The sequence below is a fragment of the Hemibagrus wyckioides genome, linkage group LG12 (assembly GCF_019097595.1).
Source record: "Hemibagrus wyckioides isolate EC202008001 linkage group LG12, SWU_Hwy_1.0, whole genome shotgun sequence".
NCBI classification, from domain to species: domain Eukaryota; kingdom Metazoa; phylum Chordata; class Actinopteri; order Siluriformes; family Bagridae; genus Hemibagrus; species Hemibagrus wyckioides.
Window position 1 is genome coordinate 13721170 of NC_080721.1, and position 25165 is coordinate 13746334.

Sequence of the window (25165 nt, forward strand, 5' to 3'; positions counted from 1 at the left end):
GCGCGACGTCAGCCGGCCCGACGCCGTGCGTCCTGCGCGCCCGCGGCTCCCGGCCAATCAGCGCCGTCCGCTGAGCACGAGCGCCGGAGTCGTGGCCGCGCACGTCGTGGCCGGTTTTTCAAGGCGGGGGCGCGGACGTGCGCGTCCCCGCGGAGTCTTTTGTGTGGCGGCGTAAGGGCAGCGCAAATACAATAACCATGGCAGACGAGAAACCCAAGGTGAGTGTTATTAATAAATAATAATAAAAAAAATCTAATGTCGGCGTACGGATCGTTTTTAATGTAAGAAAATGGAAGAATAAATAATAAATCTCGGAACCGAATAGATACGCTGTTACAGAATAGAGAATATTCCGCTTAGTGGATAAATACTGTAACTGCTGCTTCAGGAACACCGGAAGAGTTGTGCACGCGCTTTGGCTAGGCGAGTAGCCGCCATAATTACACAGCTAGCACAATTAGCTTCTCCAGATTTCTTACACCTTTTGGAACGATTGGGGATTTGTAGGAGCGATTTATTTAATTATATTCAGGTTCAGACATCGTTCATTAGTCCTGGTTGTTAATGAAATGGCCGCAGTGACGCCTTTACAGCTGTTAACGGAAAACTGGGCGCTTTTTTGTTGACACTTTGACTGTTTTAGCATCATTAGCATAAGTTATATGTTGGTTTGCTAGCTAATGTATTGTAGATGATTTATCATGAACGAATGTAGTCAGATTTGTTTAAAAAAAAAATTTAGTACTAGGAGATGTTGCAGCTTTTATCATCAAAATTAGACCCTTTTTGTGTATTAAAAAGCCAGTGAGCTGTAACCAGTCTTCTTTTCTCCAGAGCACTTAATAATATTCAGTGTGCAAAAGTTTGTACACCCCTGACCATCACATGTGGTAGCTTATTGGTTAAGGTGTCACTCTGGATAAGGGTTGTCTGCCAAATGCTGTAAATGTGAATTACACGGAACAGGTTTGGGCCTCATTGAAGGTAAACTGAACCACATACCTGTGGGGGGTGAACATACTTTTGGCCATATCATGTACATTACAGGGTTTTTGTTTTTTTTTCTCAGATCATAATGCATAACAGCAGTGTGCAAATACATAATAAATGAAGAGGGCAATTCAGGTTGAGTTTATTTGTATAGTGATTTCAACGACAAACATTGTCACAAAGGAGCTTCACAGAAATCCAGGTGTAGATTTAGATCCGTCTAAAGCCAAAGGTGAGTGCTGTGAGGGAAAACTCATGACAAAATGAGGAAGAAACCGTGAGAGGAACCAGACTCAAAACAGGAATACCGTCGTCTTCTGGGTGACACGGGACAGTGGGTTTGGAAATGATTACAGTGTAAAGTCACAGAGGAAGTTAAACGGTATAATAAATTGATTTCAAGTTTTTAAAAGTGTTTGAGTTACTGAAACCTAAGATTTCCTTGGGGTTTTCACTGTAAACACAACAGCGATCCCACAACAAAAAGTTCTAACATGATTTGGTTTTGGGTCACTTTAGCGTGGATTAGCTTACGGACTTATGGAAAAACCTGCGACTGAGTCAAATGCGGGATTGTGGCGCAGTTGGAAGTGAAAATAAAACGGATATAATTTGCGGCCCTGTACCAAATCAACCATGGCAAGGTGGTTGGGGACCGCATGACCAAGCCATGCCCACTTTTACAGGACAAGGGAATCAGTCTGACACAGTCGTTGCCGATCCACAGATCTTTCCCATAACCATATGAGATTCATTACATGATGAAAGATGTGCAGTAGTGTGTACACCCGTCTGAAACTGGGGTGTGTGTATCTGAGCACACACAGAAGCGTGGATTCTGAAGCTTGCACTTAGAAAAGTGTACACAACATTTCAGACACAACACGAGGTCAGTTTGTTGTGAAGTCTAATCTGTGAAATCGGACATGTCGGTTTCGAGTCTCAGCCCCTGGATTCCTTCAGTAACTTGATGGCTGCAGTGTGATTGGCTGTTTGCTCAAAGGGAAGAAACATTTGAACTTGAAGCAGTGAGATATGGTCAGTTGGATGGAAGAGTCTTGTTTTAATCTTTATTTAAAAAAATAAGCATGCAATGTGAATGGAATCATAGAGCAGCATCTTCTGAAAGTGGGTGGGAATCTGGAATTAAAGACTGTCTGTATGAACTGCGATCAAGACACACTGATCAGATTCTCATGAGTTTCTGGTGTGTGTGTGTGTACAGGAGGGAGTGAAAACCGAAAACAATGACCACATCAACCTGAAGGTGGCGGGACAGGACGGCTCAGTGGTGCAGTTTAAGATTAAGAGGCACACGCCGCTCAGCAAACTCATGAAGGCTTACTGCGAGAGACAGGTGAGTCTCACACACACTCGCACACACTCATCACTTTCTGTTTTAAACATACAGAATAAATGCATCAGCATTCAGTTTAAGGGAACTAATTACCTAACGTCATGTATTGCTTTTTATTTAGAGGTGCATCAGCTAGTAACTGAGGCTCTGGTGCTGATGATTTAACCCCGGCCATTCCTACGAGGAAGGAATGACATCGCGATTATTATTTCATCCTGGTCATGTCTGTGATTGAGCTGTGACTATTCTGAACTCTCATCACATAACAAACAACACATATCAATCGAAATTTATAAAATAGATAAAATAGTTTATACTGATAGTCATAATGTATCTAATGTTAATGTCGAAAAGCGCTAGAGCTGGGTTCTAAAATACACTGATCAGACATAACATTGTGAGCAGTGAGAGGTGAAGTGAATAAGACTGAGTATCTCCTCATCATGGCACCTGTTAGTGGGTGGGATATATTAGGCAGCAAGTCAACATTTATGTGTTAGAAGCAGGAAAAATGGACAAGTGTAAGGATTTGAGCGAGTTTGATGAAGGGCCAAATTGTGATGGCTAGACCACTGGATCAGAGCATCTCCAAAACTGCAGCTCTTGTGGGGTGTTCCCAGTCTGCAGTGGTCAGTGTCTATCAAAAGTGGTCCAAGGAAGGAACAGTGGTGAACCAGAGACAGGGTCATGGACGGTCAAGGCTCATTGATGCACGTGGGGAGCGAAGGCTGGCGCAACAGACGAGCTACTGTCGCTCAAATTGCTGAAGAAGTTAATGCTGGTTCTGATAGAAAGGGGTCAGAATACACAGTGCAGGACGGGTCAGGTCTGTTTTCACATCAAAAGGGGACCAACACAATATTAGGCCATAATGTTATGCCTGTGTATATCAATAGCAGGATTTAAAAAATGTCACTATAATCTTTATGGAGATATGTTGAATATAGCACTGTTTATAATATGCATCTGTTTATAACAAAAAAAATAAAAAATAAATAAATTAAATAAAATACTGAAATTGAAAGCAGCTTACGTTAAACTTTTGTACTAAAAAAACTTCTAGAATAGTATTTTTCAGTATTAAAAAAACATATTTTGTAGACTTGTCATAAAATCAATCAGATATGCCGTCGTCATGGTCAGCATAGTTGTGTGTTTTTTAAATGGAAGGAGAAAAGTAGTGTATTATAGGATGCTCCAACTCTTACAGACACACATGAAAGAAACTGCAGTGTCAAATCTCCACAGTGGCCAAACAATCTTTTTGAAGTCTTTCCAGCCTGTGACTTTTACCGATTTCAAGAACATCCCATAAATCTGAGGAGCGCTGAGGGGAACCAGACACCCGTCTGAAAGCTGGAGTGAGCTCTCTGAGTAAATGAACCCATAAACAATGTTGTAACATGCGTCACTGTTTTCACACTGAGCGTCCGATTGATGATGGTGACGATTAAATCCAGGGAAAGTCGACAAGAGCATGCTTGTGTTAGAGGATACTCTATGGGTTTTTTTTTGTTTTGTTTTGTTTTTTGGCCAGCTTGCAGCTCCTAATCTTATAAAAGAATTGCGGCTTTGTGAGGACGGACACGACGTTAGAAAGATGACTCTGCATGTTTATAGTCCAGCTGGAGAGAAACTGACCCAAGCTGTAGGATGTGGAACAAAAACAAATGTGTATGTGTGTAATTTAATAAAAATGGATCGCATTCCTCCTTTACACAAACAATCCTGAACATTTCGTCCAGGATTTTTGGCGATTTTACATCCGTGGGAAATCAGGAAAACTCGGATTTTCTGAGGATCTTACAGTTTTTCAAAAAAAGGAAGATTTGGGCCGAGATGATGTGAGAACGCTGTTACTAGGAAACCAGAAACTACACATCCTCAGGCTTACAGTTCAGCTAGCTAATGCCGAGTTCACACTGTATGACTATCTTGGGGAGCATTCAGTCAAAGCATACCAAGATATTTTGGATAATTTCAATTTCAACTCTGTGGGAACAGTTTGGGGATGACCCCTTCCTGTACCAACATGACCGCACACCAGTGACCAAAGCAAGGTCCATAAAGACAAGGATGAGTGAGTTTGGTGTGGAGGAACTTTCACTGGCCTGTTGAGTCCTGACCTTCACTGGCCTGTTGAGTCCTGACCTCAACCCCATAGAACACCTTTGGGATGAATTAGATCGGAGACCGTGAGCCAGACCTTCTCGTCCAACATCAGTGCCTGACCTCACAAATGCGCTTCTAGAGGAACGGTCAAAAATTCCCATAAACACACTCCTAAACCTTGTAGAAAGCCTTCCCAGAAGAGTTGCTGCAACGCTGCAAAGGGGCAGGATAACTCCATATTATATTCATGTGCATGTAAAGGCAGACATCCCAAAACTTTTGGCAATATAGTGTATCTTTGAGTATTGTGGTGTTGTGTGATGATAACGCTAACAGGACTGCAGTAAAGTGGGTCAGAATGATGTGTTCAGATTGAAAAGGTCTTTAGTGCATCATCTGGAAATGCGCAGAATAAATGTAATATTGATTCCTCAGATTTAGAGCTAATCAGCAGCGGGGGAGTGCTGACCTCCCTTGGGAGTGTGTGTGTGTTGTAAAGTGCTGAACTGATGTTTTGTTGTTTGTTTGTTTGTTTGTTTGTTTCTTTTCTATCTCATTTCGGTTTTTTAGGGTCTGACGATGAGGCAAATCCGGTTCCGGTTTGATGGGCAGCCCATTAATGAGACAGACACACCTGCACAGGTATAACCCTACATCTCATGACCTGCTTTTTTTATGTTGATCCTGGCATGTTAAAGTGCTGATCTATAGTCTATAGATTTTAAAATGTTAGGAATACAGTTTTTATTTCAGTTTGAATGAAAAAACCCGAAGCTGTTTACCTTTATGTGCCCTAATAATCTGATTAATTCAGCTACTGGAGTATTTAATGTCATGTCATGTAAATGGCACTCTATATGTATTATCTTATGCTGAATTAAAGCAGATTTGAAACAAATAATCAAATTTTTAACCACATGTATATATATATATATATATATATATATATATATATATATATATATATATATATATATATATATATATATATATATATATATATTATAAATATATATATTTTTACAAATGCACAAAAGTACTGTAACCAGTTAGAGGACACAAGAGAACTGTTTAAGAAATGATTTAAAAAAAAAAATAAGAAGAAGAAAAATAATAATACAGTAAATTTGGATTTTGCACCACATACTCCTTCACTCGAGTTCATTTAAAGGGAAATCTGATTATTGATTGATCCATGTGTATTCACATCCTCCCGTTACCACGTTTTTTGAAGTGTGTATCGATTATATCGATGCCAAAACGGGATTATTTTCAAATTATCCTTGTGTAAATGTACTGATTTATTCCTCATAATTACCTTTGCTCAAATTTCCTCTCTGCATCACTGAATACATTTGAAAACACGATTTCTGATATTGACATTTCCAATTTTGACATAGTCTAAGTGGTGTGGGTTTGTGTAAGATCGGACCTTTAGCTGCTATCACTCAGGGATTTAGAAGTCTTAAGTATGCTATTTAGGACTGTTAAGAAGAAATTAATACAGATCAATAATGATATATATATATATATATATATAGAGAGAGAGAGAGAGAGAGAGAGAGAGAGGGGGGGGGAGGTGAATAGTATCTTTTTTTTGTGTTGATCATTATATATGACAATACTCATACATAAAAAAAAAAATAAACAAAGAGTTTGTACACTTGTATATATTAGATTGTGTTTTAGGGCTGGGTGATGATAATATCGATGTCATGATTAAATTATTTTACTTATTTTAAGATAAATATAATAAATTAATAGTCACTATCATTTTGGACATAATTATCTCTACTGTCTTTCTAACGTTCTGAGTTCATAACTGTGAGGTTTTTTAATATTTTCCCACATTTTAACTGTTCATTTTCTTATTTATTACCATTTTATAACAACATAAAAGTTTTATGCAGCTTATTTTTATTTTGTATTCAAATTATTTTTATCAGCTTAATGGTTTTGAGGGAACTTTTCAGCAAATTAACAAAAATTCATTCTAATTTGAAACCACTGGAACACACACACACTCTTGTGCGCACACACACACACACACACACACCCAGCTCAGCAGGATGTTGTCTGGCTGTCTTGCTCTCCGCTCCACACCACCACCTCTCTCTTATTGGGCATTTAAAATCTCAGTTTGAGGCTCAGAATAAATAAAGCGCTATTAATCATGAACTAGTGACGGCGCTCATTCCACTCCTTCTCTGCCGACTCCGCCCTCCATTCACAAACTGGCGCTCCACCACACCTCCATCAACAATGATTTATATTCAGAACTTAATCATTATGATAATTATTTTTCTCATTTAAATATTTGGTTCGTTTATAGTCGCATCACTAATGTTTGAGCCTATATGATGTCTGTAAGCTGTATGTGTAGAAACGTCCTGTATCGAGATGTGATAGTGTCATTGTTGAGCCTTTTCTCAGCTCTGGAAAGGAAAACAAACCCATCAGGTTCAGTATCAGATAATGTTTTAAAATAAAACGTCTTGGCGACACGCCGACATTCGGACCTTGCATATGGCAGCTTTGTTCAAACCCTCAGTCAGTCCCTTGGGATTAAACAAAATGTATGTGTGTGTGTGCGTGCTTAACAAAAAGCATGGGTCAGCTGCACACACACACACACACACAGATGTAAATGCATATTTCATGCAGATGGGTAGGTATTTAGCCAGGGCCACTCGTTTCCTTTCTTTTTAACAACACAAAGGGGACTGCCATTGGCCACTGTGTCGTGATCCATAAACGTGATCAATAGATCGTTAAAGCTGGAACGCTCACCCAAACCATTACGGCCTTTACAGCCGGCCACCGAATCTTTATTGAGCTGGAGCGTTATAGGAAAATTATGAGGGATGAGAGAAATGAGCTGAATGTGAATTTTAGCATAGTTAAGGGATGATATAATATTCACCAGACACAATCTGATGCTTTTTACTGCGTTATAACAGCTGATTAAAGGACCTCATTAACATAACATCGGTACATAAAGTATTTATTCATACGCATTACATAAACACATTTCTCCTTATAGAAAACTTCACCACTTTAACCATCACACACCTTTTAAATCCGTTTATCCGCATCATCCGCAGTCCCTGTGAACGGGCTGTTACTATGGAAACGATAACGTACTAGAACAAGCGATTTAATATTACCTTGTGCTGCTGTTGTAGAAAATGAATCAACATCTTCTGACCAATCAGAGTCCAGAACTCAGCAGCTCTGTGCTATATTATTATTATTATTATTATTATTATTATTATTATTATAACTAAATATTCTCTTCACCCTCTTTGTCCCATCCTGAAGGATTTACGCTTATGGATCTCTCTCGCACACACTCCCCTCCTCCCCCGATAATGTTTCAGTCATGAGGGTTTTTTTCACCTTAATCCCAGCAGTATATTGTCGGAGCACCGTTTCGGATAACGACACGCAGTTTGTGTCATTAAGCCTGAGGAAGCCTGCATGAAGCTTTCAAGTGTGACAGGCCAGATTTCACAGACCTAATGGAAATATTTCACATACGAAGCATTCAGAAAATCGCCTGCAGCCGAATAAGATGCTCACTCATGTTTCTTTTTTGTCCCCCCTCTCTCTCTGTCTCTCTCTCTCTCTCTCTCTCACTCTCTCTTTCCTTTTTTCTCCCTTCTCACAGTTGGAAATGGAGGATGAAGACACAATTGACGTTTTCCAGCAACAGACAGGAGGCTTTGTCTAAACACAGAAACTTCACTGCCTTCTTTCTCTCCCTCCCTGTCCCTCTCTCATTCTCTCTCTCTCTCGCTCTAGCTCCCCCCCTCTTTTCCCTCACAGTTACTCCTGCTGTTGTATAGCGTGTTGATGCTCTTCCACCTTTGCAGTACCTGCTTTTTGTATATAAAGTGATTTTCTTTCTTTCTTTCTTTCTTTCTTTCTCTCTCTCTCTCTCTCTCTCTCACACACACACACACTAAAGTGGCAGCGTAAACGCTGTGAGATCAGAAGCCCAGATTTTTTTTCCCCCCTTTGGTTAAAAATGACCACAACAGTTCCCAAAAAGCAATCTGTGGTCCAGAGCTTTCTGCAGAACTGTCTTGACACCAAATGTAAGACAAGGCAAGATTTTGTCATCTCACATTTTCAAAAGTTATTTAAAAAAAATCACTTTGTATGAAAGGAACACCTGGTGAAGTTGGGTATACTCTGTAACAAAAGATAAGTCTGGTCTATCTATTATTTTAGCTGCTTTTAATTTTCTGTTATGTTTTTTTTTTTTATTATTGATTGGCAGTAGACGTGTAAAGTGGAAAAAAAAAACCCAGATTCAGTAGGTGAAATGTGAATAATAAAAATGATAATAATAACAATAATCCTGATATTTCTGTCAAGTTAAGCTTCTGTATTGTCTAATAAATCATTTGTTTAAAAATAAAGAAAAACTCTTTTTACCTCATATTCGACTTGTTTCTTTCTGATGGAAATGTTTTCAGCAAGTCAAGAAATACAAATTCTTTGTATACAAAAATAGCTGAAATAACTTGTTTTTATTTAATTATTTTTTAAAAATTAAAAATGTTTTTTAAAAAAAATGGCAGATGGGACAAATCATTAAATAAATTCTTAGCGTTACTGTCTACAAAATAGCTGAATTATTTTTATTGATTTTAATTTTATTCTTTTTTGAATTTGTTTTATTTTATTTTCAGCAAAAAAATTGCTGATTTGTTTTTAATTTTTAATTTTATTTATTATTATTTTATGTTTGATTTATTAAAAAAAACATTTAATATTTATTTATTTACTAGTCAAAAAGCTGAAATAACACTCGTCATTTTTTTTTTTAAGTTAGCATTAAAGAAAAAAAATTTCTTTCCTTTTTTTTTTTTAGACAGCACCGTAATGGACGCTGCATCACCGCCTGTCATTTCGGAGGAATGAAGGAGGGGAAAAAATTTAAGCGACACGACAATCCTCCAATCAAATCCCGAATTCTCTAGCTCCTGACCAATCAGAAGGCGCGATTCTGTAGTGGGCGGGTGTATGTGGGCTGGCGTTAAAACTCGAGCAAAACGGCTGCCCAGATTCCCTATTCATCCCGAGTCGGGCGGAGTCCATGCGGACTGGATATAAAGGATTTTTTTTTGTAAAAGACGTTTTTAGTGGATAGATTTAGCTTTTAAACGCTTTTTAAGAACAGGTTTGTTCCCTAAATTTAATCCTGTCCGAGATGACAACGACGACCACTTTTCAAGGGATGGACCCTAGCGCAAAAAATAGCTCCAGGTAAATAATAAAAAAAAAAACCGAAGCAAACAAAAGAAATATGAGGGATATGGTTCAGATTGGAGACTGGACTCACGGAGATGTGTTATTAGGTGATGAGTTATTAGATAAAGATGTTTTAATGCGTGTAGATTTGATGGGGGGGAAAAATACAGCATGTGTTTAGTGTAAAAAAAAAACGCCTCTTAAAAAGATAACTCTAACCGAAAGCGGATTTTTTGTGTGTGTGTATCCGAATAGATTCGGAATTCAACCTTTCTTTATTTACACACACGGATGCACGCGGAATGTTGGAATATTAGACTTCTTTATCTAATCACTGCCTCTATCTAGATCTGCTCCGTGACCACCCTGTTAGCACACGAACACGGATTTTATTTATTTATTTATTTATTGGAAATGTAATTAAACTATCGTGATTAAATTCAATAAACAGATGAAAATCCGGCATTTTTATTTTGCGCCGTGCGCGAGATCAGTTCGGCTAGCTAAAGAAATCTCCCTGGCAACCGGCCACTTCTCCTTTCATCTCGCCTCACTGAGGATAGCTAATGTTTCTTTTTTTTGTTTGTTTTTGGTTCCGCCAAAAAAAAACCCGACATAAATGCCTTAATTATGATCCTAATCTACACCATTTGTAAACTATTTACGTAGAAAATATCACACGACACATTTTATTCAGGTTTCTACTTCGATATAACTCCATCTGTAAGGCCTCGGTGTTCTCCTTTTATGGGTTTCTCAAACGTTCGGGCTAATTTTTCTGTTTAAGATGACCACTTCTGACCAAATATTTCGACGTATTCTGAGTACAAAAGTAGTTGTAAGAACCGAATTTGAGATCTAAGAGCATAATTAACTTACTTCGGATAACTTCTCAAATGCCTTTAAATTCCTTGAAGACTCTTTATCTCGTGCCGAATATATATCTATTTATTTTATTTTTATTTTATCTATATGTATTTCTATAGGATCTGAGTTAGCTTTAAACTTTCATTTTGGTCTCCTTGATGGATCAGACTTGAAGAATCGCCTCAGCATCTTTGAGTGCAACATGTTGATTTCTGAATGGATTTGACTTCTGTCATCAAAATGTATACATTTGTGATTGGTTTAATCTTTACATTAATCTTTTGTGGCTGGAAACTGATGCAGTGCGATGGTTAATACACAGGAATGTGGTTAGGTTGCAACCCAAAAAGTTAGATGTATTTGATGGATTCTGTGGATTAAATATTCTGCTCTCAATCCTGGTTTAAACCCGGTTTATGACTGGAGTATAACCCAGTAAAGCACGTTTTATTAGTGTCTCCACTTCTGTCACTGGAAAATCTTCTCTCCTCGCAGATGGGTGGGGTCTCGGGGGGTGGGGGGTGGGGGGTATTTAACCTCTTCTGCTAAAAGTTAATGCTTCATCTGGACAGGAAGGTGAAGTTCACGTGACGGTGTACACGCTGTACAACACGATGAAGAGTTAAACCTGTCAATCTGTGGATATATGAAAGGGCTTTTTGCACATTTCCCAAATAAGGGAGCTGGTGAAATGCTTCGGATCAGAACAGCTGTGTGTGTGTCAGCTGGTGAGGTCTTTATCCACTAAAGCGTCAGCTATTTCTATTATTGCTCTACTAGTTAGCTGGTTGTGCTCGATACATGAATACACTGCAGTATAACGATGCATACTGGATTCTGATTCATTTTCTACAGCAGTCACATAGCATGGAATTACAGGTTTATATTAATATATTACATTTCTGGCATTTGGCAGACTTACAGTTTATCTCACTTTATACAACTGAGCAATTGAGGATTAAGGGCCTAGACCAAGCATTAGCAGCTTGGTGGACGTGGGATTCAAGCTCACAATCTTCCAGTCAGTCGTCCAACACCTTAAACACTAAGCTACCACACCCTCTATTAATAGGTGTGTTTGTATATATCATGGTTTCTGTATAGTAATTGTTGATGGTGTTGAAGTTTTCTGTAAGATGATTATGTATATGGAAGGAGTCTCCAGTGTCAGCGCTTTGTAGTAGACAGAAGTAAAGCTGAAACTTTAGAACAGAGGAGTTTACGCTTCTTTTCCCATTTCTCAGATACATGGCAAGCTGCTTATTTATCTTATTATTATTTCAGAGAGAGAAAAAGCTGCTATAACATAAGTGAAAACAGGAACTGGCTTGCTTCACAGATCTTCCACAGCATTAAATGTAACTATAAAGGGATAAAATATACAATGTGTTATTCTTTTATAAATTGTTAATGCAGGGAATGTTGTGTAGTATAAGCAGGAATAAACCCTTCAGGATATGGATAACTTCAGGCTGTTTTATTCTTTTTAAAGCTTGATGTTTGTTTGCTGTTGTGTTCGTTATGAGAGACTTTTCTGTGTATTAAGTATTGCTCACAAAACTGCTGTGTTATTCAACTGTAACTAATATGTAATTATATTGTTGACACTGTGAGCAAAATGTGAATAGCTGTCTGGTAGCTATGTATATGATCATTGAGTTTTAGTTTGCTGCGTAATGCTTAAGGGAAATGTTGATATTGTGGTCAGTTTAGTTGCTGGAGCCATCACCCTCATCACTGAGCTAGCCAGTCGTCTAAGCGACGAAGGTCATTTTTACGAGTTTTGTTCTTTACAGTAATGTAATGCTTTATACCAGCGAATCACCAAGCTAGCTATTTAGCTATGTCTGTTTACCAGTGACAACCCTGTGGTGTCACACTAACCAGCTAGCTACTGTTTTTTATGGAACTCTAACGTCAGCATTGTTATCTAATAGCTAGCTGTTGTTTATTTATTTAAGTGTGATTTGGTTGATTTGTTTTTAAAACTGAACACATTTTGTCCGTAGTAAATATTTTGAAGTGTTATGTTATAGTCTGTGACTGCAGGTGCACCGTTTTATTCCCACAGAGAACACAAATTAATCGAGCTGTCATTTACTTGAATCGGCTTTTGACACGTAATCGATTAGGGTGTCCGCCGGAGCTAAACCCAAGTGTGTGAATTGGGACGCAGCCTCGACTTCCTCCTTCTTTCATCACCGAGGTGAATTGAACACTCAATTGGTCGTCAAGGCTGCAGCGTCCCCAGGGTACTGTTTCGATAGATGAAAATCATCTGACACAGGAATCTCCATTTGGTGTGGCTCGGGTCAGCTGTAGGGGTGTGTGTGTGTGTGTGTGTGTGTAAGAGACGGAGAGACAGAAGGGCTTGGGTAGTAAAGACCCTCCCAGCTTATGTTAACTGTCCCCTGCAGTGGTCAGTCTGGTAACTGTTGGTTTTGTGTGTGTGTGTGTGTGTTGTGTGTGTAGACTCCCTCCCTTGAGTCCAGTATTAACTCCTTTAAATCTTTTTGATGATGCTCGCCGGCGTCCCCTGCAGCTGTTTCATTCCCGTAATGTCAGCACGACCACAAATGTGAGACGGCGCCCCATTTTCTCCATTTGCATGCGTGTGTGTGTGTGTGTGTCTGTGTGTCTGTGTGTGTGTGTGTCTGTGTGTGTGTCTGTGTGTGTGTGTGTGTGTCTGTGTGTCTGTGTGTGTGTGTGTGTGTCTGTGTGTCTGTGTGTGTGTGTGTGTGTGTGTCTGTGTGTCTGTGTGTGTGTGTGTGCTGATTTTTAAAGGAACAGGCCAAAAAATGAAACAATTTTTCCCTTTACAAATCAGCCAAGACACTGACTGTCTGAAGTTTCCTTCTTAAGGGACGGACTTTAACTCTCATGAGCATCTGAATGTGAAAACACATTTGGCTGGAGATACACACACCTGGGTACCACACACACACACACACACACACACACAGGTTTGACTGTAATCAGTATCATATAACAGTATCGTCTCTCTTCATCCTTTTGTAATAATTGCTGTCATGAAATGAACCAAATTCACAGTTGGATTATATTTACATTTACACTGATGTCATTTGGCAGATGTTCTTATCCAGAGAGACTCGTATTGATCTCATGGAGCAGTTTAGCGTTCGGGGCCTTGCTCCAGGGCCCAGCAGTGGCAGCTTGGCGGATTAGATCTTACGACCTATGGATAGAAGATCAATAGAAGTTGTGAGTGTTGCATCAGTTACATCATAAATACATGCCAGTTAAGGGACATTGGGAAATATTCTCATGTTTTGGTTGCCTTGGAAACTTCATTGACGAGGTTATAAAGTGATAGCTAAAATAATATAATAATGTAATAAAGGAAATCCAGCAAGTTACTTTGTTTTATGGGATGTGAACAAGCGGTGATGGTCGTTTTCTCCTCGACTAGATGTTCAGCTGTGAGCTGTATAAGTATTAGAGCTATACAACGGCACTTTTTTGGCTCGTGGTTTACCTGTTCCATCTTTGGCCACTTGTTTTAATTTTGGTCCTGTCTCTGCCCCCTGATGTCATTGGGTTGTTACCTCACTGTGTTCACTATGTTCGGGTTGTAGTAGCTCAAGTGGTTAAGGCTCTGGGTTGTTGATCAGAAGATTGGGGTTCAAGCCCAAGCAGCACCAAACTGCCACTGTTGGGCCCTTGATCAGGGCCCCCAACCCATTCTGCTCCAGGGGTGCTGACTCTGTGCTCTGACCCCAAATCTCCAAGGATGGGATATGCGAAGAAAGACTTTCATGTATATGTGACAAATAAAGACAACTTATCTGTGTTCACCTGTTTGTATTTGCCCCCATTTGTTTGCCTGCTTATTTCCTGTTGTGTGCCTCCCATGTCCACACCCTCAGTTTCCTTATACCTTCGAGTTCCTGATCCTGAAAAGATCATCATCATCGTCCTCCATTGGGTTTTAGAGATGAGATTTAAATTTGCTTGCTGAATCAGTGTGCACCAAGTGTAATTCTGAATTGAACTCTCTGTGTTTCACTTTCCTCTGCAGGGTTCTGAGGCCTCCGGGTGGAAACTCCAATATTTGCTTCGGCACAGATGAGGAAAGGCCGGTGCGCAAGAACAGAATGGCCTCCAACATCTTCGCCGAGCCCGAGGACCCCCACGCCCATCGGAGGAACAACCCACCCGGTACACACAAACACACACACAGTCTCCTAGACACGTTATCAGCCCACCTTTGTTTGGTCTTCTCTTTTACCAGAGATGTTACGTCCACCCTGGTTATTAGAAGCATCTTGAATCAGTCGTGTTGTGTTAAAGCTCATTTCTGTTCTCTCAGGACCATTCAGAGCAGGAACCCACTTAGAAAACCCACTTTCTCTTTCAAACCATTTCCTTGATTTCTCTGTGAAACACTTTGCTCAGGAATGTGGAGGTCATGTGACGGTGGTGTGACGTGTGTGTGTGTGTGTCAGCAGCTTCCTTGAAACTGAGTTGCAGCTGCAGTTATTTAAGAAACACAAAGCCGGTGTAATGATTTTTTCTGTAAGAAGTCGTTTATGAACATCAGTGTTTATGGAAGGAGTCTCCAGTGTCGGCGCTTCATAGCTGTTTTCAGGACAGACGAGTTTATGGTTTCTTTAGGTCTTATAAATTATAGCTGCTAAAACAGTGACCAGTGAAAACAGGGTCTGTTACTACAGGCTGTTTATAAAGGACTGGGATTTGAACTGAGCTAGTATGATGTGGTAATAAACAGGACACTTGATGAAACACAAACACTACACACACAATATTAAACGCTTCTCAAGTGTTACAGTAGGAAAACACCACCACACTAAAGCACTTAACAGCTTCCTGTTGCCATGCGCCGTATCACACAGGCATTCAGGGATTCATCTGGACTTCCTGTCTGTATCGTGAACCCATTCAGCCTGAATGCTGTGTGTGTGAGTGTGTGTCTGTGTGTGTGTATGTGATTTCCAGTAGAGATGACCTCATGGTCTGGTTACTCAGCTCCACTTCCTGGTGTGTAAGAGTGCAGAGGTGGATGATGGGAAACACAACACCGTGTGACATCAACTGCAAATCATTCCACACACCATGACTGCGTGCTAAAATCAGGTCTGGCGCAGAACTGTGGGTGTAATAGATGTTTAATAAGCACCCAGTTGTTTACTTGAGTGTGTGTGTGTGTTTAAAATGATAGTGTGATTTTCCAGAGATTGTAATGTACTTGTTGTCCTTCCATTCTCTCTTTCTCTCTCTCTGTCTCTCTCTCTCCTTTGTGTTTAGTGTGTTTAGTGTGTGTCTCTGTGTGTGTGTGTGTGTGTGTGGTTAGACGGAGCTGGCACTAATCTGCAGTTCCTCATGAGTCTCGGTTTGGCAGGTGGAGGCAGAGCAGGAAACCTCAGCAGCTTCCAGACGCACAGCACACACAGCAGGGGGAAATGAGCAGAGGAAATGGTGTGTGTGTGTGTGTGTGTGTGTGTATGTGTGTGTGGGTAGAAGACAAAGGCAAACACAGGGTCAGACAGAAAGGCTAGAGTTTTATTAGATTAGCATACAAAGAAAGGTATGAATGAGAGGGGAGGGATGGAGGGAGGGACTCGTAGGGATACAGAGAGAGAAAGAAGAACAGGGAAAGATGGACAGACAGGTGGAAAGAAAGAAGCAGAAACAGGGAGAAGGGAAGGGAAAGACAGACACACTAACAGAAAGAAAAGGAAAAAATGGGAAGACAGAGTACAAAAGCCAGACAGAGAGAGACAGGGAATCAGACAGACAGAAAGAGTGGAGAAAGATGATAGGCAGACCAGCAGAAAGAGAGAGAGAAAGGGCTGATGCTGATGGAAAGACAGAATGAAGAGAGACAGTTGAGAGATATGCAGACAAACAGACAGAAAAAGAGACTAAAATGGAGAGAAATGGAGGCTGAAAGACTGATAGTTAGAAAAAGAGACAGAATGAAGAGATAGAGAGACAGACAGATAGAAAGAGAGATGGAATGAAGAGATAGAGAGACAGACAAACAGGTAGAAAGAGAGACAGAATGAAGAGATAGACAGACAGACAGGTAGAAAGAGAGACGAAATGAAGAGATAGACAGATAGGTAGAAAGAGAGATGGAATGAAGAGATAGAGACAAACAGGTAGAAAGAAACAGAATGAAGAGAGAGAGAGACAGACAGGTAGAAAGAGAGATGGAATGAAGAGAGAGAGACAGACAGGTAGAAAAAGAGACAGAAAGAAGAGAGATAGACAGACAGGTAGAAAGACTGACTGAATGAAGAGATAGAGAGAGAGACAGACAGGTTGAAAAAGAGACGAAAGAAGAGAAACAGACAGGTAGAAAGAAACAGATAGAAGAGATAGACAGACAGAGAGGTAGAAAGAGAGATGGAATGAAGAGACAGAGAGACAGACAGGTAGAAAGAGAGATTGAATGAAGATATAGAGAGACAGACAGACAGGTGGAAAGAGAGACAGAATAAGCAGGTAGAGAGACAGAAAGACAGATAGAAAGAGAGACTGAATGAAGAGATAGAGAGACAGACAGACAGGTGGAAAGAGAGATGGAAAAGAGAGAGTGGTTACCAGACATTCAGGCAGATGAACAGAAAAAGACACAGACTAAAAAAAAGAGAGAAAAGGAAGAGGCAGTCAGACAGACAGATAAACAAACAGAGAGTGAGACAGGTGTATGATTGATGACACTGGAGCTGATGAAGCGCTTGATAATCCTCATGTAAATTTTTGCACGTGTGTGTGTGTGTGTGTGTGTGTGTGTTATCAGCATTATCAGCACACACTCCTCTGTGAAGAGTGAGACACAATGGCGTCTCTCAGTGGAACTCCAGTTGAAGTTCATTATCCAGTGGCACTGCTGTCGTGTTTCAGAGAGCGCTTTGTGGCTTAATCACAGCTTTCTGTTCAGCGTGTGTGTGTGTGTGTGTGTGTGTGTGTGTGTGTGTGGTGCTCAAACACAGATGTCAGGGTGTGTTTTTGGGGGGAGGTGTGCACTTGTACAGCAGCTTTGTCCTCATAAGTGTGGTAGCGTAAGCTGGGTTTAAATCCATGCACTTTTACTGAACTCCAGAGAAACAGCTCGTCTTTTCCTCACGTCACAGTACAGAACGTATCAGCAGCAGTTTGAGGGTTCAGTTAATCCCAAGAGCCATCGTTTGGTAATTACACGCTCTGTTAATTTCACTGTATTATTAAATAACTCATCCCACTTATCAGATAACGGGCTTTAAGATCAATCTGAGGGTTTACAGAGTGAAAGAATGTTTTCTCTGTGGAATAAAACACTCTGTTATCGGAGAATAATCAAAGCTGTGGCGGTGAGATGAAGCGGAGTTACTGTCTAACAGACAAGCAGATACAGTACAGGAAGGAGAGACATGCAGAAAACGAGAAAGACAAGCAGAAAGAGAAAGAATGAGAAAGCAGACAGACAGAGAGAAAGAAGCACTATCAGCAAGAATTGGAAAAGAAAAAAAAGGAAGATGAACAGTAAAAAAGCAAGAGAGATAGAGAGAGAGAGAGAGAGAGAGAGAGAGAGAGAGAAGGAAGAACTAGATAGGCAGAAAGAGTGGAGATAGATAGACCAGCAGAAAGAAAGACATACTAATGGAAAGACAGAATGAAGATGAAAGAGTGACAGACAGGCAAAGAGAGACAGTCAGACTGAAAAAAAGACTAAAATGGAGGTTAAGGCTGAAAGACAGACAGGGAGAGAGACAGAAAGTTGGGTAGAAAGAAGGATGGAAAGAAAGGATAGATTGTTAAAAAAAAGAGACGGAAAGAAGGGATAGACAGACAGATTGGTACAAAGAGAGACAGAAAGAACGGACCGACAGACAGATGGGTAGAAATGAGGCAGAAAGAAGGGATTGACAGACAGATGGGTAGAAATGAGGCAGAAAGAAGGGATTGACAGACAGATGGGTAGAACAAGAGGCAGAAAGAAGGGATAGACAGACAGATGGGTAGAACAAGGGACAGAAAGAAGGGATAGACAGATAGGTAGGTAGAAAGAGAGACGGAAAGATGAGATAGACAGACAGATGGGTAGAAAGATAGACAGAAAGAAAGGATAGACAGACAGGTAGGTAAACAGAAGAATGGAAAGAAGAGATAGAGAGACATGTAGAAAGAGATACAGAAAGAAGAGATAGACAGACAGATAGAAAGTATTTTTACAGACCATGGATAAAGCTTCTCACTGCTCGTACCCTGCGTGTGTGTGAACAATAAAATTTCAATTGGAACTTTTTATCCATTTATAGTTATAGCATATAACATCCCTGACACAAACTACTTCCTGTTTTCACTCACGCCACAGCAGCTAAAAATCACCATTATTTTAATCTGTTTTTGAGGAGCGTCTGCGGTACACATCCCTGTGATGATCTGTTGCTATAGTAACAATAACATATTCGAACCAGCGCATTAATGTAAACCTGCGCTGTCGTCCGAGCTGCTGTTATAGCAAACGACTCAACACTTTCTGACCAATCAGAGTCCAGAACTCAGCAACGTCGTGCTGCAAAGCTTTTAACACACACACACACGAGCAGTTCCACGCTGTAAAGCAATCTGACACAGCGACTAACGTTTAGTCAGGACAGATTCTGATGACTTAAACACAAGTCGCAGCGTCATGAAACCGCACTAAATCTCTCGGAGTTAAAACACTGGAAAATGTGTCTCATTCTTTCCTCGTAGAGAGACGGAGAGGAGGGACTGCTAAAGCTCTCGGCATAATGGCAGTGCAGAGACAGTGCGCTCGCTCGCTCGACTGTAATGCTGTTAAAACCCTCTTTATTAGCGCTCTGAGCTTCCCCAATGCTTTTACAGACATTATGTACTTTTAATAATTTGTAGGTTCGACCCCTAATAAAATGCTCATATCTCCATTAAAAACCTTTTAATGTGGGTCGTAATGAGGATTCGTCCAGAACCCATATAGATTGGAACACAGGGCAAGAGGTGATGGTTTCAAATGACCATCATCGTCATCATCATCATCACACATACATCAAACAGTACAGTATCACAGTTGAACACATAACTCCGGATAACATGGACAGCACTTCTGCCATACTGTTGCGAGTCTTCAGGCTATTAATAATGAAACGTTGGATAAACTCTTATTTATAGGTACAAAGGTTTAAAATCTATAATGTTGTTGTTTATTCCTGTTTATACTTGTTCATACTTTGTTTCTCATTTTGACTGTAAACTTGTCTCTGAACCAGAATGTTATTTAAACCAATTTAACTGTTTAATAAAACCATACAATTGTTTGATGAATTGTGAATAATTCTGTTTCTGCTTCAACCGCTAGTTAATAACCTGTATGAATAGATTATATAACTATTACCCTACGATTAGGTTTATGTCTCTGTTAAGTCTGTTAGTTCATAACCTAACCAAACATCTATAATAGGTTCATAACATGCTCATGTTCAAGTTATAAACAGTACAGTTAGCTCATAACCCCTATGATTGGTTTATAACCTTCATAATAAACCAGATGATTGCTTTATGGTCTATATGATTGGTTCATAATACTGCAATTGCTCTTTAACGTGTTTATAACTTGGATGTAACCAGTACAGCTGGTGCATAACCCATGCGATTGGCTCATAACATGTTCTTAACATGGTTATAACCAGTACAGTTGGTTCATAATCCCTATGATTGGTTCATGACATAAAACTAATACATAACCTCTTGATTGGTTTATAACTCATCCCACTGCTGTAGTTACCTGTCCAGTGGGTCCATGACCTCTACAGTTTATAACACAACTCAGTTGGATTACAGCCCATCTGACTGGTTCATCTCTGGACACATCTTAGGTCATTGCTCACTAAGGTTCATAAGTTCATATAGAGTCAGAAATTGAACCATATTTTCTGAGTAGTGTATACCCATACTGCAGAAACGCTTCTGTCCTCCAGAGCCTCATGTCCACATCATCATGACGGTTTAGAAATGTGCCTGTGTGAATAATGATGCTAATGCAGTCGTCTCCTGTGCTTTTAAGATTTAATTACTAATGTCAGCTTTCATCATGCTCATCATGGTCATTTTTAGGTCTCAACTACATTGAGGTCATATTTCTATGATAAGCCTGATTTTTGATGAGTGTCATTTTGTAGTCTGGTGTTTTGTAAAATAGCCACATGAAAAGTTTGTCCACTAAAAGTCAAGTTTACTTCTAACCAGAGATCTTAGTCAGAGGTGACAGTAGCAGCACAACAGCAGCACTCACACTGAGCTGCACGCGTTTATTTATTACAGTTTGATGAATAGACACAATGACTACCACACAGAACTTTTCTCGAAGTTAATAAACCTTTTCTAACCCTTGCATTTTGATGATGTCATCAACATTATCGTTGCAGGTGGAGAAGCGAGCGGAGTGCTGTGTGGTGAACACTCCGCCCCACTGAGGAGGTGCCACCAGCCGCCAATCTACCTAAACCTTAACTCTGAACACGAGGCCAAACCAACGGTGAGTACAGAGAGAGAGAGAGAGAGAGAGAAGGGAGAAGGAGAGGGAGAGAGAGATAGAGAGACACAGAGAGAGAGAGAGAGAGAGAGAGAGTGAGAGAGAGAGTAAATAGCCCTACGATTGTGTCCTAATCTGTACGATTGGTTCATAAACCCTGTAATTGACTCATACTGTAGAATTGTTTTAAAGTCTCTGCGGCTCATAACCCAAACTTTTTGGTTCATAAACTTCTGTGGTTTGTTCATAATTTGTAATATTGATTTATAAACTGGTTCCTAAACCACTACTAATTTCCAACCTGTTTGGTTGGTTCATAACCCATACTATTGATTCATAACCTACCGTATATCTGGTTAATAACCCATACATTAGGTTCATATTTCATGTCATAGGTCCCTAACCAGTGCGACCGGGTCATAACCCCTGAGATTGACTCAGTAACAGTTGTAAATGTTTTATAATCTCTGCACTTGGTTCATAATTAGGACTGGATGTCTCCATAATCCTGAGCGTCAGTGCTGTGGTGTAATAGAGCAGTTATTATACCTGCTGTAGCTGATCCTCTCTAGAGTTCCTCTCCAAACCTCCATCACAGATGATAAATGATAACAGAGCACAACTCGTGAAGACATGTTTTAACATGTGTGTACGCAGCTCTTCTCACATTTAGTCTGTTTGAAGGAATATAAAACGGATATAAAATGAGGCCTGCAAAAGCTTTAATGTTACACAATATACACACACACACACACACAGACACACACAGATACGCACACAGCCTGCAAGAACCTTCAGAGTCGTCAGGGGGGTTTAACAATGAACACATTTAGCCTGGAGCTTACAAGCATCACAAGTGCTAGTTGTTATACCAACTTAAACAGTTGAGAGAAAACAGGACTGGTGCTGATCTGTAGTTGAGCTTGTTTTTAAATCCTCTCTTGTTTTTTCCAGGAGGAAAACTACGAGCAAGTAAACCATGGTGAGTGTTTTTACCTCATCAACTCTCTAATCACTCTTAAACAGTGCTCCCCTCCCTTCCTCTCTCTCTGCTTTCCTCTCTCTCACTCTCTTTTACTCTCTCTCTTTCACCCTCCCTCCCTTCCTCTCTCTCTCAGTCTCACTCTCTTTCTCTCTCTCCCTCTTTTCCTCTCCCTCCCTTCCTCTCTCTCTGCCCCCCCCTCCTCCCTCCCTTCCTGTCTCTCTCTCTCTCTCCCTCTCTCTGTAGCTCTAAACAGCAGCACATGATGCACATTAAGATAAACGGTGGCTCTGCTACATGCTCTGTGGGAAACACTGCCTCTTATTCATCAAATCTGTGCGCAGTCAAACGTGAGCCTAAAATAAGTTCAGACAGATTTCACCCACAGCGTTAATATTCATCAGGTTTTATAGCGGATCTGTGTAATCAAGCTCATCTGCTCATCTAATCACATCCCAATAAACCTTCCTGTGACGTTACTGTCCTGTGAATGCAGTCTGTACAAAGTATGGGTTATCAGTAAGCGAATGTCTAGATGTATTTTAGCACAATAATTTTTTGCATAAAGTGGATACTGGGCAAGGCTTCTGTAAGCTGTATCAAGAAAATGTATACCGTGTCCCAATTTGCCTGCTATCCTTCCTAACCTGCAGCCGAGGTCAGAACTGGTACGTCCCAAATCGTGGTATATTGAAATGAGTACCTAAAAGGTACTGTGATGGTCTACTATTTCCTGTAGATTTTTGAACTGTGCATCCGTTTACACTTTTTCAGCCAAGTGTAAAGTCTGTGATGGGTCTCCAGTATCTAAGTCTAAAAACTAGCCAAGAAAAGCTTGAGAAGTTTGTTTACGGTGACGGTGTTGGGTAACAAAGCAGCAATGCTCTCTTCTGTTTTGTGACGTGTCGCAATACTCACACAAAGGTATGTCCTTTTTCTTCAGAAAAAGAGTATGTAATTTTACCGCATAGTAAAGGTAGAGTATTGGGACGCAGCGTTAGCGAGAGAAGTTTAAACTAGAGCGAAAAAGTTGACCTAAGTGGTTGGTACAGTCATGGTCAAAAAACATTTATGATAGCCTACAAAAAGCAGGGGTACACAGATAATCCAAAATATTATCATAACATTACATAGTTCGAATAGCAGGCTAATGATATGAAAATCATCTCCCGTGATAGTGACCTCCGCTCTGAAAAGTGAGTGTGTTGGTCTGTGGTGGTGTGGAAGTGAGTCATGTGTGAATTTTTGGAGTTGGAGTCTGTATGGTGTGTATGTAAAGTGAGGGGTGTGTCTTCTCCTGGCTTCAGTGTACTTAAAGCTGTACATCTGGAGTTCTTAAATTACAGCGTGTGTGTTTGTGTATTTGTGTGTAGATCAGTCAGAGGAATTCGAAGCCCCTGAAGAAGAGCCCCAGCAGCAACAGCAGAAGGAGGAACAGGCCTCTGGTGCCTCCTCTGGCCGAAGAAACCCTCCTGGTGGAAAATCCAGCCTCATTCTGGGCTGAGCGCGCTCACTGAACTCTCTCGCTCTCTCTCTTTCTCTCTCTCTCTTTCTCTCTCTTTTTTTTAAAGATTCACTCTCTCTTCACTCTCTCACTCTCATCATGTGAGCCATGGGATGATTTTTTTTTCTTTTTGTCCACTACCACATGTCTGTATTATTGTTTTTCTATCGCAAAAAAAAGAAAAGAAAATGAAAGAAAGCTGGTTGGCAGAAGCACTTTATGTAAAAGCTCCATTTCAGCCCATCGTGAAGAGCGCAGGCCGTGCGGGGGGGAAAGCATGGAAGGCAAAGCAAGGACAAGATTCGTCACGCTAAATTTCTAAATACAAATAAAGATTGATATGAATTTCACTTCCTCTGCTGGTGTTTGTGTTCTAAAACACTGCATTACTCAGAATCATCTTCAGAATTAATGCTTTCACAGGATCCACAATCATGCTAATACATACATATTTGTCTTAATATGTATTAAAGATTTCATGATGATATTATTGATAGAAACCTGAGATCACAATGATAAGAACTGTTTCTGACATAAAAGTGTAAAACACTCCAGAGCATGAAGTGTTTTATTTCCCTTCTACCATTACAGTTGATTACAAGGATTTACATATTAACGAACAATACGTCTTCCGTTTCTAATCATGTTTAATGATGTATATTATTCTGTCCTGGCGATTTTCCTATGTCAGAAATTAAGCTTTATCTCTTGAGTGTCACATACTGCGGACACTAGACATCTTTCACAAATGCTCCAGAATTGACCTTAGAAGGAAATATAAAAACAGTTGTACCTTCATTTAAAAATCTGAATCACTTTTGTTCCTCAGCACACAGTTCGGTGTCACTTCACACCAGCATCAGTCCAAATTTAAAGGTCTAAAGTGTGAGTCGACTCCCAAACGACTCGTTTTTTTTTTTTTTCAGAAAAACTTTGCGATCTTTCACCGCAGCGTTTATGTTTATTTATTTCACTTAAATATGACTAACTACAACTCTACGTTCATTCATCTTACCTTCAAATTAACAAAATATCATTTGTTACATTAACAAAACGCTTTCGATTCCTTGCAAACGACTCATCACCACGTGAAGCGCTTTAGATCATTCGACGTGTATATTTTAATTGAATACAGCCTTTTACTGCCTCTTTTATGAAACTCTTTATATCTAAGTTTTATTATTGAAACAAATGTTTCATTTTGAAGTGACAATGTGATGAACTGTGGAACCCAGTGGGCAATTTTATGTCGAAACGACGTCAAATTGACACCAAAGAATTGTCAAAAAACAAGTCAAAAATGCAAGTCAAATTGACGTCAAAAACTAGATATGAATTTGACATCCACATATTGAGGTCTTACTTTGAACACCAAAATATTGACACAAAAGTAATTAAAGTAAGAAATATTTTATTTATCAGGTGTTTGGTCCTTTTGGACACTTTCTTAGTCTGAACAGATCCATTGACTATACCAGCTTTATTCCTAATTAGGGTCACAGGGGTCTGCTGGAGCCTATCCCACCCTGCCAGTCCATCACAGGGTCACACAGACAGACAACCACATACTTA

At 40.0% G+C, this 25165-nt stretch overlaps 2 protein-coding genes across 3 annotated transcripts; both read left to right on the top strand.

The window, feature by feature from the left end:
* The first annotated feature begins 62 nt into the window (after positions 1 to 62).
* sumo2b (small ubiquitin like modifier 2b) lies at positions 63 to 8906 on the top strand. 2 transcript variants are annotated; one of them, XM_058404401.1, is made up of 4 exons: positions 63 to 218; positions 2216 to 2347; positions 5030 to 5101; positions 8130 to 8906. In XM_058404401.1, the coding sequence occupies exons 1-4, from the start codon at positions 198 to 200 to the stop codon at positions 8190 to 8192; spliced, it is 288 nt and encodes a 95-aa protein (XP_058260384.1). In that variant the 5' UTR covers positions 63 to 197; the 3' UTR covers positions 8193 to 8906. The 2 variants fall into 2 exon arrangements, with proteins under 2 accessions (XP_058260384.1, XP_058260385.1); XM_058404402.1 differs by lacking the exon at positions 63 to 218 and adding an exon at positions 1398 to 2028.
* Positions 8907 to 9504: 598 nt separating this feature from the next.
* Positions 9505 to 23943, top strand: jpt1b (Jupiter microtubule associated homolog 1b). Its single transcript, XM_058404399.1, has 5 exons — positions 9505 to 9736; positions 14628 to 14767; positions 21001 to 21110; positions 22062 to 22089; positions 23463 to 23943. Exons 1-5 carry the CDS (start codon positions 9681 to 9683, stop codon positions 23591 to 23593), a joined length of 465 nt encoding a protein of 154 aa, XP_058260382.1. The 5' UTR covers positions 9505 to 9680; the 3' UTR covers positions 23594 to 23943.
* Positions 23944 to 25165: the final 1222 nt, after the last annotated feature.

What these genes read in the sequence shown, in the direction of transcription:
- jpt1b (XM_058404399.1), top strand. Translation starts at nt 9,681, where the DNA reads ATGACAACGACGACCACTTTTCAAGGGATGGACCCTAGCGCAAAAAAT. An exon ending in AGCGCAAAAAATAGCTCCAG is followed by an intron (nt 9,737 to 14,627) that starts GTAAATAATAAA and finishes TTTCCTCTGCAG; the next exon opens with GGTTCTGAGGCCTCCGGGTG. An exon ending in AACACGAGGCCAAACCAACG is followed by an intron (nt 21,111 to 22,061) that starts GTGAGTACAGAG and finishes TGTTTTTTCCAG; the next exon opens with GAGGAAAACTACGAGCAAGT.
- sumo2b (XM_058404401.1), top strand. Translation starts at nt 198, where the DNA reads ATGGCAGACGAGAAACCCAAG. An exon ending in AGGCTTACTGCGAGAGACAG is followed by an intron (nt 2,348 to 5,029) that starts GTGAGTCTCACA and finishes TCGGTTTTTTAG; the next exon opens with GGTCTGACGATGAGGCAAAT. An exon ending in AGACAGACACACCTGCACAG is followed by an intron (nt 5,102 to 8,129) that starts GTATAACCCTAC and finishes CCCTTCTCACAG; the next exon opens with TTGGAAATGGAGGATGAAGA.